At 43.4% G+C, this 25,354-nt stretch overlaps 1 protein-coding gene across 1 annotated transcript in view; it reads left to right on the plus strand.

Moving 5' to 3' along the window:
- The window catches only part of tmtc1 (transmembrane O-mannosyltransferase targeting cadherins 1), a 276,866-nt gene that overhangs the window by 170,079 nt on the left and 81,433 nt on the right, over nucleotides 1-25,354 (plus strand). Inside the window, exon 8 of the mRNA XM_030439340.1 lies at nucleotides 9,432-9,553. Within this exon, the coding sequence (XP_030295200.1) occupies nucleotides 9,432-9,553 (122 nt within the window). The remainder of the gene's footprint in view (nucleotides 1-9,431; nucleotides 9,554-25,354) is intronic.

Genomic DNA, 25,354 nt, shown 5'->3' on the forward strand with positions numbered 1-25,354 from the left:
ACATCACCAAAAAAACAAAACTGGTTCCAAACTAAATTCATCACTATTTCCTATGCTGGTGGGCAGCAGGAAATTATATTTTGCCCTCCAAGGGGGTGTGACGTCAAGTGAAAACTAAGATGGAAGCTAAATGATGTCTAAATGGAAATGGTTGCTACCCCAGCTGTCCTACATGAAAAGAGCTCTGATAGTCAGTAACCTGATTGTCTCATCTCTATGGCACAGACTCATTGTTTTAGTGCCACCGCCAGGACTTGTGAAAGAGGTGCAGCAGCTGCTAGTGAACTTTTTTTTGGTCTTGTCAGCACTGGTTGAGGGTGTTTGCCCTATATCATCCTGTGCCAGGGGGAGGACAAGGACTCATAAACATTCTTTCCAGAACTGCAGCCAACATACCACAGACGGCACAGAGGCTCTTGTATGGCTGTGGTCACAGCTTGTTGACTCCTGCTTGGTTGCTGGTCCGGAAAGCTGGACAATTTGGTCTGGATAAACAACTTTTTCTGTTGAGGCCTGAAGTTGACCTGACTTGGCTTACACCTTTCTACAGCTCGGTGGTTATGCCTGGCAGATGCTGATAGTTACACAGAATTCTGACCCCAGACCGGGAAAGTGGCTATTTGAGTAGCCACTTTTTCCTTCCTTACAAACACCATGCTTTCCCCCATTTCATTTAGGACTATGTTTGTTGAGGCTGACACCATTAAACTGGGCCATCTCACAAAAGCATCCATGGAAAAAACATGTTAGCTCTTACATCAAATCCTCTAGATTGATGAGGATTGTGGAGGAAGTCTGGCAGTCCCTGTCTATCCCCTGTCTTTTCTGAGAACCCTGCTACCAATGGAACAATGACTAGTACATTATACCCTTCCTGATTGTCATTCCTGCTGTTTAGAAGTGGCAAGAGAAAAATGGAAGGTTACTTTCTCTGAAAACACCAGTGCTGGTTAATTTCCGCTTTTGTGGGAAGAAGCAGCTTTTTCATAGTTGTGTGAAAGTGCTGAACCTTTGCTGTCAAGACCTTTCACCTTTGGCTGGAATCAAGTCAAGTTGGAATGAGGTTTTTGCTTCAGGCTGTACCCCTAAAGGCAGATGGAGGGTCCTGTATAGGCCTCTTGTGGAGAAAACAGTGGCTGGAATGGCTGGAATCTTTGAGAGAGAAATTCTCTGTCCCCTTTTTATATGTTGTAAGGAAAGATCGACTTTGGTTCTAATTAGTTACCTGTTTGGAAGTGGCAAGCTAGTGATCCTGAAGACTTGGAAAAATCAGATGTTAGGTCAAGGCTGGACTGATGTAGTGCAAAGTCTGAATGGTTTGTTTGCTGCTCGTCTGAAAATAGAGCACGCTTTCTATACCCTGACCAGTAATCTGGACTCTTTCAGGCCTCTGTGGGGGATCAGACAGGGTTTATTCACACTGAGGGAAGATGGTTCACTGGTCCTCATTTTTTTATTTTTATTTTACTTATTATGGTGTGTGTGTGTGTGTGTGTGTGTGTGTGTGTGTGTTTGTGTGTGTGTGTGATGTGAATTATAGTAATGATGCCTGATAACATATTGTTTTCAGTTTATATATCTCCTTCTCACCCTGGTAGGGTGGTTTCTGTGTCATCCTCAAGCTCGGGTCCTCTACCAGAGGCCTGGGAGTTTGAGGGTTCTGCGCAGTATCTTGGCTGTTCCTTGGACTGCGCTCTTCTGGACTGAGGCTTCAGATGTTGTTCCTGGGATCTGTTGGAGCCACTCTCCCAGTTTGGGGGTTACTGCCCCGAGTGCCCCCACTACCACGGGGACCACGCTAGCCTTGACCTTCCACATCCGTTCCAGCTGCTCTTTCAACCCTTGGTACTTCTGAAGTTTCTCGTGTTCCTTCTTCCTGATGTTGGCGTCAGCTGGCATCGCCACATCTATCACCACCACCACTATGTCCGGTTGGATAGCCAGGAGCTGTTTGTCAGTCTGGAAGCTGAAGTCCCACAGAACCTTGGCCCTGTTGTTCTCAGCCACCTTCTGTGGTATGGCCTATTGGGATTTGGGTACTTCTATTCCATACTGGTTGCAGATGTTCCTGTATACTATCCCAGCCACTTGGTTGTGCCTCTCCATGTACGCTGATCCAGCTAGCATCTTACACCCTGCTACTATGTGCTGGACTGTCTCAGGGGCTTCTTTGCACAGTCTGCATCTTGGGTCTGATCTACTCTGGTAGATCCTGGCCTCTATGGCTCTTGTGCTTATGGCCTGTTCTTGTGCTGCCACGATTAGTGCCTCTGTGCTGTCTGTCAGTCCTGCATTTTCCAGCCACTGGTAGGATTTCTTGATATCAGCCACTTCCTCTATCTGACGGTGGTACATGCCATGTAGGGGCTTGTCCCTCCAGGTTGTCTGCTCCTCCTCATCCTCTGCACTCTCATCAGGGTTCTGCTGCCTGAGACATTCACTTAGCAGTTCATCCTTCGGGGCCATTTTTTCGATGTATTCTCGAATTTTCGATGTTTCATCCTGGACCGTGGCCTTGACGCTCACTAGCCCTCGGCCTCCCTCTTTCCGCTTAGTGTATAGCCTCAGGGTGCTGGACTTGGGATGGAACCCTCCGTGCATGGTGAGGAGCTTTCTAGTCTTGATATCTGTGGCTTCTATCTCCTCCTTTGGCCAGGTTATGATACCAGCGGGGTATCTGATGACTGGTAGTGCGTACATGTTGATGGCTCGGATCTTGTTCTTACCATTCAGCTGACTTTTCAGGACCTGCCTCACTCTCTGGAGGTATTTGGCTGTGGTTAACTTCCTTGTGGCCTCTTCATGGTTTCCATTAGCCTGTGGGTTGCCAAGGTACTTGTAGCTGTCTTGGATATTACCTATGTTGCCCTCTGGTAGGTCAATCCCCTCAGTCATGTTCATCTTGCCTCTCTTTTGAACCATCCTGCCACACTTGTCCAATCCAAACGACATCGCTATGTCATCGCTGTAGACCCTGGTGGTGTGGATCAGTGAGTCTATTTCTCGCTCGCTCCTGGCATACAGCTTGATGTCATCCATGTAGAGCAGGTGGCTGATTGTTGCCCCACTACGGAATCAGTACCCGTAGCCGCTCTTCGTGATGATCTGACTGAGGGGGTTAAGGCCTATGCAGAACAGCAGTGGTGATAGCGCATCTCCTTGGTATTTACCACATTTGATGTTGACTTGGGCAATCGGCTTTGAATTGGCCTCTAGGGTTGTCTTCCACATTTCCATCGAGTTCTGGATGAAGGCCCTTAGGTTCTTGTTGATCTTATACAGTTCCATATATATATATTTGTTTTATTATTATTATTTTATTCCGAATATGTAAATAGAACACGGCTTCCTGATTGCTATTTAACAAATTATTTGCACAACATAATATAGAAGTGAAGATTTTGAGGAAGCAAAATAATAATGAAGCATTATTGAACCATCTCCGGGAACCATCACCTTATCGCGGTGGAGAGGTTTGCGTGTCCCAATGAACCTGGGAGCTAGGTGGTCAGGAGCCATGTGCTCCCGGTAGGGTCTCCCAAGACAAATTGGTCTCAGGTGAGGGGCCAGACTAAGTATGGTTCAAAATACCCCATGGAAAATAGAGGTGTGAGGCGAGAGACCCTGTCCAGAGGAAGCCCGGGGCCCACGTCTGGAGCCAGGCCCGGACGGAGGGCCCGAAAGAGAGCGCCTGGTGGCCGGGTCTGCCACGGGGCCCGGCCGGGCACAGCCCGAAAGAGCAACGTGGCACTTCTCCCTCCCCCATCCCGTGGACCCACCATCCGCAGGAGAAACCGCTGGGGCCGGGTGCGATGCCACATGGGTGGCAGTGGTCGTGGCGGGCCTCGGCACCCCAGAACTGGGCGGCAGAGGCTGACTCTGGGGACGTGGAATGTCACCTCTCTTGGGGGGAAGGAGCCGGAGCTGGTGCGGGAGGTTGAGCGCTACCGGTTGGATCTGGTGGGGCTTGCCTCCACGCACAGCATCGGCTCTGGATCCAAACTCCTGGAAAGGGGCTGGACGCTATTCTTCTCCGGAGTTGCCAAAGGTGTGAGGCGCCGGGCGGGTGTGGGGATACTCACAAGTCCCCGGCTGAGCGCCGCCGTGTTGGAGTTTACCCCGGTGGACGAGAGGGTCGCCTCCCTACGCCTAAGGGCTGGGGGGAAAACCCTGACTGTTGTCTGTGCGTATGCACCAAACAGCAGTTCGGAGTATGCGGCCTTCTTGGAGGTCCTGGCTGGGGCCCTGCAAGGGGCCCCGGTGGGGGACTCCGTGGTCTTACTGGGGGACTTCAACGCGCACGTCGGCAATGACGGAGATACCTGGAGGGGCGTGATTGGGAGGAACGGCCTCCCCGATCTGAACCCGAGTGGTGTTCTATTATTAGACTTCTGTGCTAGTCACGGTCTGTCTATAATGAACACCATGTTCGAACACAAGGATGCTCATAAGTGTACGTGGTACCAGAGCACCCTAGGTCGAAGGTCAATGATCGATTTTGTGATCGTATCATCTGACCTTCGACCGTGTGTTTTGGACACTCGGGTAAAGAGAGGGGCAGAGCTGTCAACCGATCACCACCTGGTGGTGAGTTGGTTTCGGTGGCAGGGGAAATCCCTGGACAGACCTGGTAAGCCCAAACGTGTAGTGCGGGTAAGCTGGGAACGTCTGGGGGAGGCTCCTGTCCGAGAAGCCTTCAACTCCCACCTCCGAAGGAGCTTCTCTAGCATCCCTGTGGAGGCTGGGGATATCGAACCTGAATGGACGATGTTCAAAGCTTCCATTGTTGAAGCTGCAGCTGTGTCCTGTGGCCATAGGGTCTTAGGTGCCTCAAGGGGCGGCAACCCTCGGACACCGTGGTGGACACCGGTGGTCAGGGAAGCCGTCCGACTGAAGAAGGAGGCCTTCAGGGACATGTTGTCCCGGGGGACTCCTGAGGCAGTTTTGGGGTACCGACGGGCCCGAAGGGCAGCAGCCACAGCTGTGGCAGAGGCAAAGCAGCGGGTGTGGGAGGAGTTCGGCGAGGCCATGGAGAAGGACTTTCGGGCGGCGCCAAGCACTTCTGGAAAACTGTCCGCCACCTCAGGAGGGGGAAACGGGGAACCATCCAAGCTGTGTACAGCAAGGATGGGACCTTGTTGACTTCGACTGAGGAGGTAATAGGGCGGTGGAAGGAGTACTTTGATGACCTCCTGAATCCCACTCAGCCACCCTCTGTAATGGAGACAGAGCTGGAGGATGATGGGGTATCATCGCCGATTTCCCTGGGTGAAGTCACTGTGGTAGTCAAACAACTCCACAGTGGCAAAGCCCCAGGGATCGATGAGATACCACCAGAAATGCTGAAGGCTCTGGGTGTTGAGGGGCTGTCTTGGTTGACACGCCTCTTCAACATTGCGTGGGGGTCGGGGTCGGTGCCGAAGGAGTGGCAAACAGGTGTGGTGGTCCCTCTCTTTAAGAAAGGGGACCAGAGGGTGTGTGCCAATTACAGAGGTATCACACTACTCAGCCTGCCTGGGAAAGTCTACTCCAAGGTGCCGGAAAGGAGGGACCGGCCGATTGTCGAACCTCAGATTGAAGAGGAACAATGCGGATTCCGTCCTGGTCGTGGAACAACGGACCAGCTCTTTACTCTGGCAGGGGTCTTGGAGGGGGCCTGGGAGTACAATCTCCCAGTCCACATGTGTTTTGTGGATCTGGAGAAGGCGTACGACCGGGTCCCCCGGGATGTTCCGTGGGAGGTGCTGCGGGAGTATGGGGTGAGGGGGTCCCTTCTCAGGGCCATCCAATCCCTATATTCTCAAAGCGAGAGCTGTGTGCGTATACTCGGAAGTAAGTCGGACTTGTTCCAAGTGGGTGTTGGCCTCCGCCAGGGCTGTGCCCTGTCCCCAATCCTGTTTGTGATTTACATGGACAGGATTTCAAGGCGCAGTCGTGGTATGGAGGGGCTACAGGTCAGTGACCTTAAGATCGCATCACTGCTTTTTGCAGATGATGTGGTCTTGATGGCATCATCGGCTGTAGATCTACAACGCTCACTGGATCAGTTCGCAGCTGAGTGTGAAGCGGCAGGGATGAGGATCAGCACCTCTAAATCTGAGGCCATGGTTCTCAGTAGGAAACCAGTGGATTGCCTACTCCAGGTGGGGAATGTGTCCTTGCCCCAAGTGAAGGAGTTCAAGTACCTCGGGGTTTTGTTCACGAGTGAGGGGATGATGGGGCGGGAGATCCACAGGAGAGTCGGCGCAGCGGGTGCGGTGTTGCATGCGCTTCACCGCACGGTTGTGACGAAAAGGGAGCTGAGCCGAAAGGCAAAGCTCTCGATCTACCGGTCAATCTTCGTCCCTACCCTCACCTATGGTCATGAGCGATGGGTCATGACCGAAAGAATGAGATCGCGGGTACAAGCGGCCGAAATGGGTTTTCTTCGCAGGGTGGCTGGGGTCTCCCTTAGAGATAGGGTAAGAAGCTCAGCCATCCGGGAGGGACTCGGAGTAGAGCCGCTGCTCCTCTGCGTGGAAAGGAGCCAGTTGAGGTGGTTCGGGCATCTGATGAGGATGCCACCAGGGCGCCTTCCTAGGGAGGTGTTCCTGGCACGGCCAACTGGGAGGAGACCTAGGGGTAGACCCAGGACCAGGTGGAGGGATTATATCTCTTCTCTGGCCTGGGAGCGCCTGGGGATTCCCCAGTCAGAGTTAGCCGATGTGGCCGGGGAAAGGGATGTCTGGGGCTCGCTACTGAAGCTGCTGCCCCCGCGACCCGATTTTGGATAAGCGGTTGACAATGGATGGATGGATGGATGGAAAAAAATAAAATAAAAATAAATGACATATTTGAAAAGGAGTGAGAAGAAGCATAGCTTGTTACCTCCCACCCCTTTGTCTAAATGAAATTAATATATCTACAAACACATATACATGATGATTGCTGTTTGGTAAGATACAATTTCAGTGAATTTCAGTAGTTTTGATTGTATAAAAAGTGGGTTTGTATGTTCGAAGTAGTTGCCCTTGTGAATAGTCCTTATTGCTCTTTTCTGCAGGTTACAAGTTTAAGTTGATGATGGTAGAATAGGATTTTTTTAATATTCAAAAAGTTTCTTTCTGTGTGTGTGTGTGTCTCTCTCTCTGTCTGTCTGTCTGTCTGTCTGCCTCCTTCCCTTTCACTGTCTGTCTCTCTCTCTCTGTGTAGGAGTGAGTATGGAATAAGTGACTGAACTGACTGAGAACCTTCATCAAAATTATTTGTTCAGTGGTTGGTTGGGATCTGTTGGAGGTGTTCCAGCACAGTTTGTGTGAAGGACAGCTGCCATTGAGCTGTTGAAAGGCAGTCATCACTTTGTTGCTGAAGAAAGGAGATCTACAGGATCTGAAATACTGGAGGCCGGTCTCTCTGCTGTCGGGGGGACAATAAGATACTCTCTTAAACTATGGCTTCCAGAGAGGTGATCAGAGAGGTGATGAGTGAGGTCATCCATGTTGACCGCCTCAACTGGGTGCCTGGCAGGTTGATGAGTGATGATATCACTTTTATTTGACATATTTTGGATGTCTCTGGCTGATTGGGTGTAGATGCTGGTCTTGCAGGAAAAGGCATTTGAACATCAGCGTCTACGGCAGACGCTGAAAGCTTTTGGGTTCAGCCCAGGATTCATTGCTAAGATTGAGGCATTTTATTGTGATATAGCGAGTATACAAAAAGTAAATGGTGCTTTGGATGCACCTTTTGTTGTCCAGAGGGGGCACAGTAGGAATGCTCTCTTTTTGGGATGTTGTATTCCCTCGCCATTGAACTTCTGCTTCACAAACTAAGGAAAAAACTCTCAGGTGTCTGCTTTCCAGGTTGCACGTCAGCTGTTGAATTATCAGCATATCCAGATGACACTGTGATTATATTCAATAAACAGTGTGGTATTAATATTGCACTGATTTCTCAGGCCATTCTGTTTCTTTCAAAGGAAGAGGGAAGACATGGACTTACACAATTACCCAGTAGAGTTGCACCTTTCCACCTCCATTTTATTCAGAGAAAGCTGTTTGGCCCTAAAGACTTGGTGTGGAGACCGCTGGCACACACCGCAGTTTTGGTTGACTGGGACAGCAGGACTTATTGTTCCTGATGGATTTACAAACTTTGATGCTTCAGACTCTTCAGACGTCAGACTACCATCTTTCTACCCTGGAATCTTCACAGTATGTAAAACACTGGTGAAGAAGAGAAAGGAGCAAAGTCACTCCTACTGGTTGTTGAGAAAGCTGATGGTGCATGGAGTACGTCTCCTAACCCTGCTGGGCAGGGTCAGCAGTGACAGACATGTTCTGCAGATCAGGGTTTATAATTCATTGATCTGTAGTGGTCATTGTTTGATCTGACTTGAACAATGCAGCTGCTTTAGCAGTGAGCCTGGGAGTGAGATTAGTTAGGATCATTATCCAGCTACTTGGACACTGGAAACAGACTTGAAACAAGTGTAACAGTGTGATTGTGCCTAATGCTGATGATCCTTTTCCTTGTTTAGGTGTTCGTCACAGCTTTGATAACTGTGCTGGATCTTTTCTGGATGGAAACAGTCTTACTCTGTTGAACCTAGAAGAGGTAAAAGGTGAAGCTCTGTAGCGAATGTTTATCTGAACAAAAACAAACTACATGATCGTGTTGACATACCTTGACGAGGTCACCTGCACCTGGGAGGTGATGTCCAACCTGCTTGGAGGGGTTTATATAGGCTCCTGTTAACAAAAAAGGTAGCTGTCTTACAGTGGAGGCTCTTAGAAGGTGCAGTAGCAGTAAATGACTTTCTGTCTGTTATTAACAGAGGTGTGAGTGATACATGTCCTTTATGTCCTGATAAAGAAACTATTTTCCACTGTTATTCAGTGTGTGTGTCTGCTGCCATTGTTCATGTTTTTTGGAGACCTTATTCAGAAAAGTGGGGAAGATTTTCTCAAAACAAATGTTCATACTTGGTTTTAAATACAAAAGTCAGCTAAACACAAAAGTCAACTTATAAATTTCAAGTTGGAACAACATCCTGTTTGCACAAGGAATGACAGATGTTCAAAGCTCGAGTAAGGATTGATTTGAATTATTACAGAGATGAGGGACGTTGATCACTTCAAAGTGATGGTTAAACCACATGGCGAAATTTTTATAAATTACTATTTACTGATTGATTTGTCTGTGTTTCTGAACATGATTATATCTATTTGTAAATAGTTTTTGGGGAAAATGACAGAATAAAGTTATTCTTAAAAATCAGTCTCTCTCTGTGTGTGTGTCTCTCTATTTCCCTCACTCTCTGTCTCCCTCTGTTTTTTGGTATCTTGTTTATTGTTGTGGTTTTATAATATCATGAATTTTTAATAAATTCTCTCTCTCTCTCTCTCTCTCTCTCTCTCTCTCTCTCTCTCTCTCTCTCTCTCTCTCCGCAGAGACAGGAGAGCAGGGAGGTGTTGGTGGGAATGTTGTTCCTGGTGTTTCCGTTCATTCCTGCCAGTAACCTTTTCTTCAGGGTGGGATTTGTTGTGGCCGAGAGGGTTCTGTACATGCCAAGGTAAGTCAAATATAATATGTGCATGTAGCTATATATATGTTTGTAATGTGTTTGATTTCTGCTAATGCGATTCTTTAAAGAATAAGTAGATATAATTTTGGTTGGTCTTGGTTTTTTTTTTTATCAAATTTTGAACAAAACTTGTAGGTTTTTGTCCTTTGATCGACTGGTTTATTGCAGTCTATGAAAATACAAGAAAACACAGTGACAGAAAGAAAACACATAAATACATACATATACCTATAACGCCAACTCATTACATACATGTAATACCCTCAAAAAAGGAAAAAGAACAAAGGAAAAGAGGAAATTTGACAAAAAAGAAACTAAAGCTTGTGACGCCTACCCTAATCACAAACACTTTGCTACACAGTCCAGATAACAACTACTGTATACTTATAAACACACGGCTTCACACTTAACTGAATTTACAACCCTCATTGTTACACAGCCAAACAAGATATCATTTATCAGAATGTGATGAGATATCCATCAAATGTCATGTAGTAAAATATCAGCCCTAAGTTCATTTTTATTTGTCATTTTGTGGCCCAGATCACACTGGAAATATGTTAAGTTCAAATAAGTTGTGTAAGTGTACATTTTAAAATACATGTGGTCAAATATTCTCAGACCACCTTGAATAGACTTCTGACTGATGTGTCTTGGTAATTAACAGGTAGTTAACCACTTAATGAACGCCCCCATTTTAAGGTTCTTTTTCCAAAATGACATACCGAAATTAAAAGCATGACAGCTCCCACATAGTTTGAGACTCAGGGATGTGCTTGGTACCATTGGAAAGGTAACACCCTCAAGTTTTTTTCTGGAAGTGTAAGTGTGATTCTATGACATACTGACACAGAGTTACAAAGGTTGGAACACAGGTTTTGGTTTTCGTCCAATTCAAATGTCAATAAACAGACTAAGATATAAGGGTTCAAGTATGTCTATGGACACAGCAGACACAATTAAGCCATAGACACAGATCTCAGCTACACTCAAAATTTGAAGTCAAAAAACTGGAAAATTGATTTTTCACAATTTTTTTTCTAAAGGCATATCTGTGCGTTTTGCTTGGGTCCTATTTTTCCAAGAGCACCTACTGAGATTCAAAGGCTTATAACTTGAGAACCCCTTTACCTAGAAACATAATCTTGTTCTCAAATGAAAGCTAAGACCCTGGGGTTTCTTGCTTGTAGCTAGTTTTGGGTAAAATGACATGGATATTCCGTTTCTATGGACTCTTGGCGAACTATGAAAAAAAAATTGTGGCATGACGTGTAGCTGTGGAAGAAAGGGAACACTCCTTGCTTCTTGCGGTAGAGGGCTCTTTCTAATGTTGTGTCATGGTGAGTTTATAAGGCTATTACATGGTCTGGAAATAACTTTTTTGGGCTTAAAATAATCACGACAGTCTCAGCTTTCAAACAGTGAGTATATATTCTTAAGATCTGATGCTTAAAACTATAAGCAAAAAAACTATTCGTTTTTACGAAGGGTGTTCCTATGTTGGAACGGTGTTCCTTAAGTGGTTAACAGTTGTCTGTCCACTTGTATTCTGATCACCTGAAATAAGAGCAAACAGACAGATTAAGTCACTGCCAGCCTTTCTCAGAAAGAGTATTTTGAACTGTTGCTGCACAATATGCTAACAAAAAGCATAATGCAATCATTTTGACAGAAACTGCATGGCAACATAATTCAAAATAAGCAGGCATTATCTTTTCGAAAAAAAATGCTACTATGGCGGCCACGTGGCATTTTTGTGACGGTTTCAGCTCTGAAAATGTTCTCCAAACTGTACTAGTGTAAGTCTCCTGCTTTTATGAAAAAATTTAATGATTTTTTCACATCATTATTTGGACTATATCATATGGTTTTACAAAAAACTGCAGCTTCAGTGATTTGGTTATAACACTTATTAACACATATAGTGGTTTGGATAATATCTTTTTCTGGGTGAACTTGTTAACAACGTGTTTTTGTTTCTTTGAATGTGCGTTTCTCTTGTAACCTCTGACTTTGTTGTAGTGATTTCTCATTTTTTTCAGCTTTCATCGTTTGACAAATGTTCCTTTGATGAACAGTGTTGTTACTTATAGGCCTAGGTAGCAATAAACCAGGGTTTTTCTTTGTGAAAATTAAAATAAAGACTGTGAAAAGGCATGAAAACATAATCTTTATGATCCCAGCATGTCACTGGCTCAGCTGATTTATCGTCAGTAATGATATTTACGTTTTCAGAAAATACTGACATTAACGATTTTAAAGGTGCAATGATTTAAAAGCTTCTTTCCCTCTCCATCTCACCTTAAGTCCTCCATAACAGACTAAATTGGCATCTCTCAGAAAATTGTTTTTTTTTCTCACTTTTGTTCTTAGATTCCATCGGGGGTTTATCCAGTCTCAGTTTTATGATGCGTGTAAATGTTCCCCATGAATCGTGAGAGCCCATGGGATCCACACATACACATTCACACAAATACTGTTACAGTGAGTCATCCCTCTGAGCAGGGGAAATCAGCTGGAAGCAGATGCCTCAGGGGATAGAGCTCAGACACGAGGCAGCCTTTCATCCAGATGGTTTGAGCATACGAGGCCTGGCTATAATGAATTTTAAGTGTTACATACATATATATATATATACACACATACACATACAGGGTTTCTCCTATATGTAATTGACTGTGGCGCATTGCCACAGCAAAATAAAAGCCGCCACACCTTAAAAATTCAGGCATAAATAAATCCAGTGTTAGAGAAAGGAAATATTTTACCGTTGTCTTCCACCGCAGTCTTTGACGTTAACTAGCATGTTGGATATTTAGCTTGATAATTAGCTAGAGGTTTAAAATGGCCACTTAGCAGAGTCCTGCACGGGTCACCGCATCCCACCTGTTTTCCGACAGTAGCACAAATTACATTCCGTACCCAAGTCGACCTGCTAGAAATTTATACCGGCGACGCCCGAAGGAAAATTGGACGGACGCAATTTTTAAAAGTGAAAGTAAGACAGCGTGGGGAATGGGAGCTCTGGGAGGGCGCAAGCACGCATGAATGAGCTCATATGAAATATAAATGCTTATCATTTGTGTCGCTAATAATGACTGATGATAAGTGGTGCCTTGAAAATGGCAATCGTAAAACCCGACCAGCCTCTCCAGGCGTCCGACCCGATCCGCATCTGTGCAGGAGTCTGACTTAGAAAACTCCTCTCTTGAACCAAGTAATAAAAATAGTATTTCTTTACAGTATTATACTTCGTGATGGCTGTGTGAGAGCATTATAACCATAAAAAAAATGAAATTCCCTAAGTAGCCTATGACATAAGTATAAATTTTACAGTATGATGACCCAAATATGTAAGTGTGCCTTACATATTGGGGCCAATACCAAAAAACTAAAAGTCAACCCTTTTCAGTGTGGCATCAATTTCAACATTCTGTGGGTATAAAAAGCTAGTATTGTCAGTAGGTCATTCCAAGTTCATCATTCAAACAGTCATGAACACACAACGTCACTTAAAGGCCATGCAGCGCCACCTGGCCATAGTGCGCCTTCGGGTCGCCATGTGTCTCAAAGTGTCATCAGCAGACTTGCATCAAGACACAGAACTACTGGCAGAGTTCCTGACAGACCCAGGAGTGGAGCCCCACGAGTGACAGACCGCAACGATGACCAGTACCTAAGGACCTATGCACTCAGACATCGTTATGCAACTGCCACACAGCTGCAGGCCCAGTTACGAGATGTGAGGGGTACTAGGGTTTCCAGACAAACCATTCGAAACCGACTCCACCGCTTTGGCTTGAATGCCAGACGACCGTTGCAGGTGACTCCACTGACACCAAGACACTGCCGTGAACGTTTGCAGTGGGCACAAGACCATGTGACCTGGAAAATGCCGCAGTGGTCTACCGTCCTGTTCACTGATGAGTGTCAGGTCACCTTGCACAGAAATGATGGTCGTCAGCGTTGCTGGAGAAGGCCAGGTGAGCGATACGCCAAGGTCAACATGGTCCCCAGGGTTCCCATTGGTGGAGGAGGTGCAACAGTCTGGGCAAGCATCACCAGTCAGCGCAAAACAGATTTGGTTATTGTAGATGGCTCAGTCACTGCACGTTCTTACCTCAGAGACATCATAGAACCCATCATCATCACCCAATTCCGCCAGCACACCCCCAACTTTCTGTTCATGGATGATAATGCTCCACCACATCGTGCCAGAATTGTCACAGCTCGACTTCAGGAAGTCGGAGTGCCTCATATGGTATGGCCAGCAATGTCCCCTGACCTGAACCTCATAGAGCACGTCTGGGACCAGTTGAAGCAGAGACTGGATGATCGTACCCCACCCCAAAATGACCTGGCAGAACTGCATGTAGCACTTGTGGAGGAGTGGAACGCATTGCCTCAGAACAACATCATGAGGCTAGTGAGGAGCCTGAGACGTCGCTGTCAAGCGGTCATTGCGGCAAATGGTGGAAACACCCGCTACTGACATTGTCAATTTTTGTTATTTGGGGCTATCCTTGTTATTGTCTAAATGTTTGGGGTAATAAATATTAAACTAATGAAAATGGTGTTTCTTCTCATTCATTATTAGTAATATCAAAGGGAACTTTTACTTATTTCATTAAAATTCAGACGAAATAGGAAAAGCTTCTAAGATAATCTGACACAGCCCTTACCAACACTTACTAAAGTATTGGAATCCTTTGGGACCTTTTCTGGTTACAAAGTGAATAATAGGAAGTCTAAGATACTGTTCCTGGGGAAAAATGAAAGAGCCTGCCCCCCAGTGCCGAATCCATTTCTAAACTCACCTTGTGGCTTTACCTATCTGGGAATAAATATTACTCCAGACTTAAAGGACCTTGTCCCAGATAACTATAATCCTATTTTAACATCTGTTTCAGAATCCCTTAAAAGATGGTCAGATCTTCCCTTATCTGTAATTGGACGTGTTAACTTGGTTAAAATGAATATCTTACCTAAATTTTTATATCTATTTCAATCTATTCCTTTACAACCCCCATTAAACCTATTTAATAAACTGAAAAAGTTGATAACTAACTTTATTTGGAATAAAAAACGCCCAAGAGTCACACTCACACAACTCTACTTGCCGTATGAAAGGGGAGGACTTCAACTCCCAAACTTTCTCTGGTACTACTGGGCAGCCCAGATTAGACCAGCCATGCATTGGTTTGAGGACGGTGTCTCTGTGCCCTGGGCCACAATAGAAAAGGCCACTACCTCTACGCTTTCCCTACATCTCTATTTGTATGCAGACTCTTTGAAAAAACTCTTAAAAAATACCCACAACCCATTTGTTAAGAATACTATTAAGGTATGGTACAAATTACAAGCACACTTAAATATAATGTCAGACCTATCAGGTTTCACACCAATTTGGGGAAACCACAGATTTCCACCAGGTAGAGATGACCCTGGCTTCAAACTCTGGGCAGAGAGAGGGATCAGTAAAGTTATGGATATGTACAACGACAATAATATTCTCTATAGTTTTGAAGATTTGCAAAGAATTTACAATATCCTGAGCAAACACTTCTTTAAATACCAACAAGTAAGGAATTTCATTCTATCAGCATCGAAACAATCCCCTCTTAAACCCTCCCTTTCCAGTCTTGAAAAGACCATACTAGAGCATCTACAAGGCCAGGGTCAACTATCCGCCCTGTATAAATTAATTACAGATGCATCCAAAGAATCCTCGGACAGTAAAAGATTGGCCTGGTCTAGCGATTTAAATACAGAAATCTCTCAAGCTGAATGGAAGACAGTGTGTCAAGATGCACATAGTCACACTATTAACACAAGATTGAAATTATTACAATTTAAATGGATTATGCTTACTTATATTACTCCTGCCCTGTTACATCGATTCGATAATAAAAATTCTGATTTCTGTATTAAGTGCACTGAAGAAGAAGGTACACTATTTCACTGCCTGTGGAGTTGCCCCAAAATTTTAACATTCTGGGAAAAAGTTATTCAAACTACATCTGATATTATATCCGTCAAATTACCTGCTTGCCCCCGGTTTTTTATTCTAGGACTAGTCCCAAGTGAGTTAGGAATGTCAGAGGCAAATAAAAAGATTATCATTCTGTGCTCCCTTCAGGCTAAACACTGTATAGCAATTTCTTGGAAGAGCCCTGAGCCTCCCACAGTTGAATATTGGCTAAGAAGCCTTTCCAATACCCTAGCCATGGAGAAATTGACATACGCCACCAAGGGGAAAATTCAGAGCTTTTTTAAACTTTGGGGACAATTCATTGAATTTCTTGAAAGCCACCATCAAGAAGTTGAATATGTGTAAAGGACACTGAAATACATAAGTAATTGTGATATACATCATAATAGCTGTATAGGAAATACAGGGTAATAATTCTAATTTTTTTTAAACTTTCTTTTTAATTATTATTATTTTTTATTATTATTATTTATCTATTTTTCTCTCTCAATGTCTTTGTAATTATTTTTTTTTTCCCTTTCAATTGAGGGCATGTAATCCCGCATTAACTTCTGTGTTAAGATAACTGTGAAAATTCAATTAAAAAAAAAAAATAGGAAAGGCACTCATGTAAATAACAATATCCCTAACTTATTGTGAGTAGTGTATCTATCTATCCATATATATATATATATATATATATATATATATATATATATATATATCCATATATATATATATATATATATATATATATATATATATATATACACACACACATGTACAGCCTCTGGAAAAATTTGGAGACCACTGCAAATTTTTCAGCATTTCTACATGCATGACAGTCATTCCATTCCAGTGTCCAACACAAGCACACCTCATTCTACTTAACGAGGTACTGATTAGTAGAGATGCACCAATCGATCAGCAACCGATCGCAATCGGCTGATAATGCCCCTATCGGTTTTGATCGGAGTTCTCAAAATAGATCAAATCGGGCCGCTTAGATGATGTTTCATTATAGAGACAGTGCACTGACTGCATGCAGGGTAGGAATTTCACGGTGGCCATGGCCGCCGTTGCCCCGCACTTTGGCCTTGATGCAGCGTGAAAAAAAATAATAATAATCGTAGGCTTCAGTGGCCTCTGTGCCCCTGGCCCGGTCAGCGTAGCGGGCTTGCCTTTAGTTACAGCCACCCGAGTGCACAGTAGTCACTCACAGTAACTTCAGTGAGTCCGCAGTTCGCGCAGGTGGAGTCTCATCATCACGATTATCTCACGTGAAAGCCTGTCAAACAGCATCTATGAAAGCAAATTTGTACCATAATTCAAATTAAAATGCATTTATAGAAATGCTTTTTCATTTTCAGAATGTAGCTGCATTTTTTGACTCATAAATAAAATTAGTAATAAATCATCCAAATTGCATTTTCATTTTCTTCTTCAAGACTGCTCATTTTGTAACTTAATTCAAATGATAAAGAAAAGGACATTTAAGATTTAATATTCAAAAGATGGCCCAGCAAATAGGTACCAAAATTCAATTTGAAATGTCAAATTTGAAAATTAAAAAGCATTAGCAGAAATGCTTTGTCATTTCAAAGTCAGAGCTGCATTTTTTGACTCATAAATAAAATTAGTAATAAATCATCCAAATTGCATTTTCATTTTCTTGTTCAAGACTGCTTATCATGTAACTTAATTCAAATGATAAGGAAAAGGACATTTAAGATTAAACTTTCAAAAGATGACCCTGCAAATAGGTACCAAAATTCAATTTGAAATGTCAAATTTGAAAATTAAAATGCATTAGCCGAAATTTCAAAGTCAGAGCTGCATTTTTGACTCATAAATAAAATTAGTAATAAATCATCCAGATTGCATTTTAATTTTCTTCTTCAAAACTGCTAATTTTGTTACACAAAGACAAAGAAAACTGCTTTTTCGTTTTGAAGCCCTCCCCCCGCAAAAAAAGGTCCAAAATTCAATTTGAATTCGCAATCCCAAGCGGCGCAGGAGAGTGACGTCAGCGGCCTCTCTTCTTCAGTGTTGTCAACATGGCGACTGTCTCGCTAGACTTAGCGACTTTTCAGACCCTCTAAGCGACATTATTTCAAAAAAGCGACAAATTTAGCGACTTATTCAGATCATTGGGGGAAAGGCGAGAAATAGATTATATTGTAATTCACATGCTGCTCAGCAGTGGCGTGCACAGACTTTTTGAAGGGCAGGGGCGAAAAGAAAAAAAAGGGCACATACAGCGCGTTCTCACCACTGAAGAGGGCACTAACTTCTGTGTGTTGCCGAGGGCACTTTAGACATGTTTATATGTTATACAAATGGCACATTATATAGCCTTAAAACAGACGAACTAGACAGACTACTCAAGTTAATTTGTAGTTAGGATCAGCATCCACGAGAACTGTGTAGATGCAACATTGGACTGTGAAGAACACACAGAGACATGGATGTATAAAGGAAATAAAACCCTGGGGGGTCTGGGGGTCTTCCCCTAGAACATTTTCAATTAAGTAGATGCCATATTTTAGTGCATTTTAACACCAAATTAGCACCAGAGAATCCAAACTGGTTCTGTGAGATATAGTTCTGGCTCAATATAGATAAAAAAACAAAAACTTCTGGAGTTTAGTGTGTTTTCTTAACCCAATAGGGCTCTGTGATAAAAACACAGGGAACAATACACATTTAAAATATTTATTTGACACCTCAAAAGAAACAAACTATGATGAAGCAAGGACATACAGTGGCTTGCAAAAGTATTCACCCCCCTTGAACTTTTCCACATTTTGTCATGTTACAACCACAAATGTAAATGTACTTTAATGGGGTTTTATGTGATAGACCAACACAAAATGGTGCATAACTGTGAAGTGGAAGGAAAATGATATATGGTTTTTAAACATTTTTTTTAAAATAAAAAACAGAAAAGTGTGGTGTGCAAAAGTATTCACCCCCCTGAGTCAACACTTTGTAGAACCACCTTTCCCTGCAATGACAGCTGCAAGTCTTTCGGGGTAAGTCTCTACTAGCGATGCACATATAGAGACTGAAATATTTGCTCATTCCTTCTTGCAAAATAGCTCAAGTTTAGTCTGATTGGATGGAGAGTGTCTGTGAACAGCAATTTTCAAGTCTTGCCAGAGATTCTCACTTGGATTTAGGTCTGGACTTTGACTGGACCATTCTAACACATGAATATTCTTTGATCTAAACCATTCCATTGTAGCTCTGGCTGTATGTTTAGGCTCGTTGTCCTGTTGGAAGGTGAACCTCCGCCCCAGTCTAAAGTCTTTTGCAGACTCTAACAGGTTTTCTTCCAAGATTGTCCTGTATTTGGCTCCATCCATCTTCCCATCCAATGGATTGAACAGTGCTCTGTGAGATGTTCAAAGCTTAGGATATTTTTCCATATCCTAACCATGCTTTATTAAACTTCTCCACAACTTTATCCCTGACCTGTCCGGTTGGGCTTGATGATGCTGTTTGTTCAACAATGTTCTCTAGCAAACCTCTGAGGCCTTCACAGATCAGCTGTATTTACACTGAGATTAGATTACACACAGGTGGACTCCATTTACTAAATTGGGTGACTTCTGAAGGCAATTGGTTGCACTGGATTTTATTTAAGTGTATCAGAGTAAAGTGGGGTGAATACTTTTGCACACCACACTTTTCAGTTTTCTATTTTTAAAAATGTTTGAAAACCTTGTATCATTTTCCTTCCACTTCACAATTATACACCACTTTGTGTTGGTCTATCACATGAAATCTCATTAATATACAATTAAGTTTGTGGTTGTAACGTGACAAAATGTGGAAAAGTTCAAGGGGGGTGAATACTTTTGCAAGCCACTGTATATGTTTCCAACTGAGCTGTGCACTTAAAAAGGCATTTTAAAGAAAAGCATTTTTAAAAATTAAAATAGAATAAAAAAGCTTTAAAAAGCTATTCCCGCAAGACTTAGCTAGGCTAGCTCCTCAGTATAGGCCTAAACATGTGATAGGCATCTCTACCTAATAATAGCACTTCCAGGCTACATACACTAGTATTTAGTAATGCAACATTGGTAACTTAATACACAGCTTGCTGTATTAGCTACTACCTCACACAGCAGTAGGATGCCGGGTTGCACCTCAGTCAGTATTAAGTCCCCACTGACATGTGACCATTTGAAAGAGAGTGTGTCTAAAACTGAATACTTAAATGGAAGGAATGGACTTATTTTAACAACGGGAATGTGTTCTTAAAACTTAAGTTACCATCTATCTAGCTGCTATCAATTTATTCCATAATATACTAAATACAATGAATCTAACTGACCTAGCCTAAATTGTAAATTGAAAATAAAATCTAGAAAGTTTATTAGCCCATCGGCCGTTTGCAAAAAAGAAATAAATAAATACATTTAAAAAAAACTGAAAATATGTGCTAATGGCCATACAAAGTGTGTTGAACATAAACAGGGTTTACCTTGTTGAGACCATAAAATGACTCTGGGAAAGCTTGCATGCAGGCCCGGTTCTACACTGCCTTGATTGGGGGGGCAGTAAGAAATGTTGATGGGTCACCACTGTTTTGATTGCTATAGGGATGATTTTTTGTATGATGCCAACCCAGACGTAAGCATCGCCAATTCGCTGTGGTTACATCGGCAAAGCTCTAACAGGAATTCTTTTTCTGGATTGATGGAGAAAAATATACTGTGGCCAGCAAATTATTGATGTCAGTCTACTAACATATTTTCTATTTAAATGTGAAACTACAATGTAATTGGCATTTTGAATTTTAAACCCACCTCCACCCCCCGTTGTAGGAGGACAACTTTATCAATACCCAAATATAGTTAGTTATCTAATATAGATGGAATCTAACCCTAAATATTGCGCAGATAGAACTTTTGACGCACGGAAAGAACACACACTTTTGATAGCCCCAGTGATGCTATAAACAACTGCACCAAAACATAGACATATCAGTGCACAACCCCAATGCATTAAAAAAAAAAAATCATCAGAGCCAGCCATTCCATAATAAAAATGTCTTGCCATCATTCGTTATCCATGTTTACCTCTTCTAGCTAAAGCTGCACTTAATTTTAAAAACAAATCAGGCAGTTTGCAGCATTTTGCACCGTCAGCCAATGCTCTCTTAGATTTCTCTCTTTGTCTCCGCTCCCCCCATCGCTTGATTCATTTTTTTTGCTAGCCTAATCTCAGCTACCAATTTCCAATCTCCAACTTCTAACAACCACGCAGACTGTCTACTTCATTCAGGCTTGAAATTCCCAGAAGGCATTGCTTCATTTTTAACTTTTGCAAACAAATAATAAAAAAAAAAAATGCAGGTAGATATGTATTATTTAAAACCATGCACGTTTTTGAACATTTTAATTAGCAATTTCACTACAAAACAATGCAGACTGATGTCAAAGTTCTTGACTGTAGACTGTATGTAGAGGGTAACCACGACTGTGATATAGAGACTGACATGTGGTATATAAATACTGATTAGATTTCTATTAGCACAGGTGAAGGAATTGAAGAGACTTTATAGTCATTTAGGTCTCAGAACAACACTTGTCAGAGAACTGTGTATTTATTCGGTCAGCTTATAAGGGCTTGTGGTTATTTTGCGATTTGCACATGATCAGTATCACCACTCGATCACTGGTGGTGGTAGATGTAAAGGGAGGTTGGAAAATTTGGTGGGGGGGCAAAAAAGGTTCCTTTATAATCTGTGACTAAAGCAATTTTGTAAACAGCGCTATAAAAATAAATAAATAAATCTTGACAGATTGATTGATTCTATATTATTGTGTACCACTTTCTTGCTCTTTGGAAAGTCGTGTGTGCCTGCCTTTCTCCCTGCTTGATGCCAGCAGCCTCAGAGAAGCCGCTGTCGGAGGCTCTGGCCCCAGGAAGTATAGTGTCCGGCAGCGCTAACCTGAATTAACGGGTAATGGAGTCCCCTCTCACTAACGTGTGTTGTTTAATCCAGTCGGCGGGGTGGGAGAGACTCGCGGGTGAACAGGACTAACGTAACACCGGGGCGAGCAATGGTTTAAAGTTGAAACCCGCTTCACACCCGGTACGTAGCCTGCCCCTGTGAGGCTTCCCATGACGTGAGCGGGACAGAGACAAACTCCGCAGCAGCCGCCGACGGGACTATGCTACTACTGGCAGTTGCTAGCAAGCATGCTAACAACTAGCCTATGGCTAAAAGTGTCTGAAGTGCCCGTGGTATCTAATGTGATGCTAACGAGAGAAGCTGCTGCTGACTGTATGCAGGGCAAGAGAGAGAGACCCGGTCCTGTTGGCAGAAGAGCCGCGTACTGTAATTACTCTGAGCTGCATTTTTTATTTTATTTTTTTTTCGGAATGAAGCAGGGTAGGTTTGGTGCGGCAGCCGAAGCATTTGGGGGGGCATTGCCCCCCCGTGCCCATGCCTAGAACCGGGCCTGCTTGCATGCCTTAATTGGAATCAATATTCTCCATCCAATGGCAGCGCAATGGCAGAGAGCACTTGTGTTTTACCAACCACGAGGGCACTTAAGCACGCGTTCATACCACCCAAGACTAGAGGGCAGGTTATCATGTTTTGCCAACCGGGAGTGCGCTTAAACTTGTTTTAACCACCCAAGAGAGCAATTAAGTGTTTTATTTTCACCTAAGAGGACAGTTTAGTGTGTTTTGCCAATGAGGAGGGCACTTAAAGACGCCCTTTTGCCACCCAAGTGGACAGTTTATCATGATTTAACCAGCCAAGAGGGCAGTTTAGTGTTTGTTTCACCCAAGAGGGCAGTTTAGTGTGTTTTGCCAACCAGGAGGGCACTTTAACACGTGTTTTTGCCTCCCAAGAGGGCACTTTAGCACATGTTTTTTTGCCTCCCAAGAGGGCACTTTAGCATGTGTTTTTGCCTCCCAAGAAGGCACTTTAGCAAATGTTTTCTCCTCCCAAGAGGGCACTTTAGCACACATTTTTTCCTCCCAAGAGGGCACATTAGCACGCGTTTTTGCCACCCAAGAGGGCAGTTGTATTTTGCCAACCAGGTGGGACCTTTAGCAAGTGTTTTTTCCTCCCAAGAGGGCACATTAGCACGCGTATTTGCCTCCCAAGAGGGCAGTTGTATTTTGCCAACCAGGTGGGACCTTTAGTACGCGTTTTTGCCTCCCAAGAGGGCACTTTAGCACACGTTTTTGCCTCCCAAGAGGGCACATTAGCACGCGTTTTTGCAACCCAAGAGGGCAGTTGTATCATGATTTAACCAGCCAAGGGGGCAGTTTAGTGTGTTTTTTCCACTCAAGAGGGCACTTTAGCACACATTTTTTCCTCCCAAGAGGGCACATTAGCACGCGTTTTTGCCACCCAAGAGGGCAGTTGTATTTTGCCAACCAGGTGGGACCTTTAGCAAGTGTTTTTTCCTCCCAAGAGGGCACATTAGCACGCGTATTTGCCTCCCAAGAGGGCAGTTGTATTTTGCCAACCAGGTGGGACCTTTAGTACGCGTTTTTGCCTCCCAAGAGGGCACTTTAGCACACGTTTTTGCCTCCCAAGAGGGCACATTAGCACGCGTTTTTGCAACCCAAGAGGGCAGTTGTATCATGATTTAACCAGCCAAGGGGGCAGTTTAGTGTGTTTTTTCCACCCAAGAGGGCAGTTTAGCACGCGTTTTGGCTACCAAGAGGGCACTTTAGCACGCGTTTTTCAACAACTGGGCCACAAGGGGGGTTTGTCTTTGAAAAAAATAATTTAAAAAAAGCAGATGATAAGACAATAGGCTACCTATGTATTTTTGATTCAATAAAAACTACATGAAATTGATTGTGTATCCATCTCTTATAGCCATAGACGGATTATCATGACCACGGGCCTACACACGCAAACTGTGCGCACGCAAAGGCTGTTACATTATTACATTGAATGTAATAATGTCCGCAAACGTAATGAACCTCAAACACCTACTAATACTACTGACCGTGCGTGCAAAATCCAGCTGCTGACCCTCCGCTCCACTGTCACACAACGGATCCCCCGTCCGCGCTCCCTCTCTCTCTTATAATTGTTTGCCCGAAAAATAATTTCCATGAAGAAAACATCGCCTGACATTTAAATTTAAATTCCCATTGACAATACAAATCTCAAGAAATCTGGATGTATTGCTCATTTGTAAACACAACACTTATCAGTCTATAGGCAAGAATCTAAAGGTTTATTAATTCAATTCATTTCAAATTCGCTTTATTGGCATGAATGCCACAACAACAATATTGCTCCAAGCACCAAGAACCACGAAAAGAATACCTAGCACAGTACCATTATACTTGCTGTGTGTGTGTTTCTGTGAAATAATAATAATAATAATAATAATAATAATAATAATAATAATAATAATAATAATAATAACTTTGAACATTATCACAATTAAGTTATCAATCTGCGATGTAAAGAAAATGCAAACATTACAGACTTCTAACCATTTTTCTAAAAGTGTCTGTATTTCAATTGAGAATAGTTTTTTTATATAAATTACAGAAGAGGAAAAGAAAATGTGATTTGTTTTACCTATTTCAGCCATAAGCGGTCATACTGACCGCACATCATTTCGCGGGATATCATTCATTGTCTCTCTTGTCTCTGACATTGTTAGCGGTCTCCAGCTGTGCGACTGTAACACAACTTTATATGAAGAAGGACTAACACTAATAGCCCAATTGATTCTTATTTCTTCCACTTACAGAACCGTTTACGACTCGAAACAATGTTATTATATATGACGTTTCTGACCAAATGTCGCGGCTTCAAATGCATCAAATTCCCACATCCAGTTACGCAGGCAGCTGTCCAGGGTGCTGAACCAGGTGACAGACAAAGGCTGCACTCTGCGTTCTGATGTCTGCTGGGCAGATCTGTCCCCCTTGCTTTCTCATCCACTCTGTTGTGGGAGATCTCCCACAGAGCAAAAGAAATACACAATTTTTCTCTCTCGGCTGAACTCTGGCCTGAGCCCATTTCACCCAGGCGCGAGCCTGCAGCCCCCGCTCCTGCTGACAATAGACATTCCTTTGCTCAGAACCCATATCAGGCTTTGTCTGAATATGTCCGAAGATCGGTATAACGCATTGGAGCAATTTTCTTACAATTTCGGATATTTAGCATGTTAAAATAATTTAAATTCAACATAGCCATTTGTCCAGCTGAAGCATAATGAGCGTTATGTCATTAATATGAAGTAGGCTTGTTTTGCGGTTAATCAGCCACATGATCGTTTTAACCCACAAAATAAAAAAGGATAAATGTGCAGCCTCCGTTTCCTTTCTGATTGTGTCCGTTCAGAGTGGGGGGTTTTCGGAATGGAGGGGTTTCCCCAATAGACTTTTCGGAATAGCGTGGTCTTTGAAAACAAGTGAAACCCCGCCATTACGATGAACTGAAGTCTATGTTCGGAACAGAGGGGTTTCGGAAAGGCGGGGCTCCAGGCTATAAAGCGGCCGGTGATTTTGTGACCCGCTGCAGGTGCGTGGGTGTGGGAGAGAGAGAGACATTAGCTTATAGCACTTTGTAGAAGGAGCTTTATAAAGTTCACTCCATTGACTTGTATTAGTTCACGGGGCTGAGCTGCCACATCCAATATGGGGGCGACGTCGACGTACGGTCCAGCTGATACCTTCAGTTTATTACCGGGAATACTGACTGTAAAGTGCCGTGTGTGTTTCATGGGTCTGACTGTGAGTCTGCAGTCTGACCCACCGTCACTGCCAGCAGCTCTTCAGAGCGGCTTCATTATGATCACCGTAAA

Source organism: Sparus aurata, chromosome 14 (assembly GCF_900880675.1).
Source record: "Sparus aurata chromosome 14, fSpaAur1.1, whole genome shotgun sequence".
Lineage (NCBI taxonomy): Eukaryota > Metazoa > Chordata > Actinopteri > Spariformes > Sparidae > Sparus > Sparus aurata.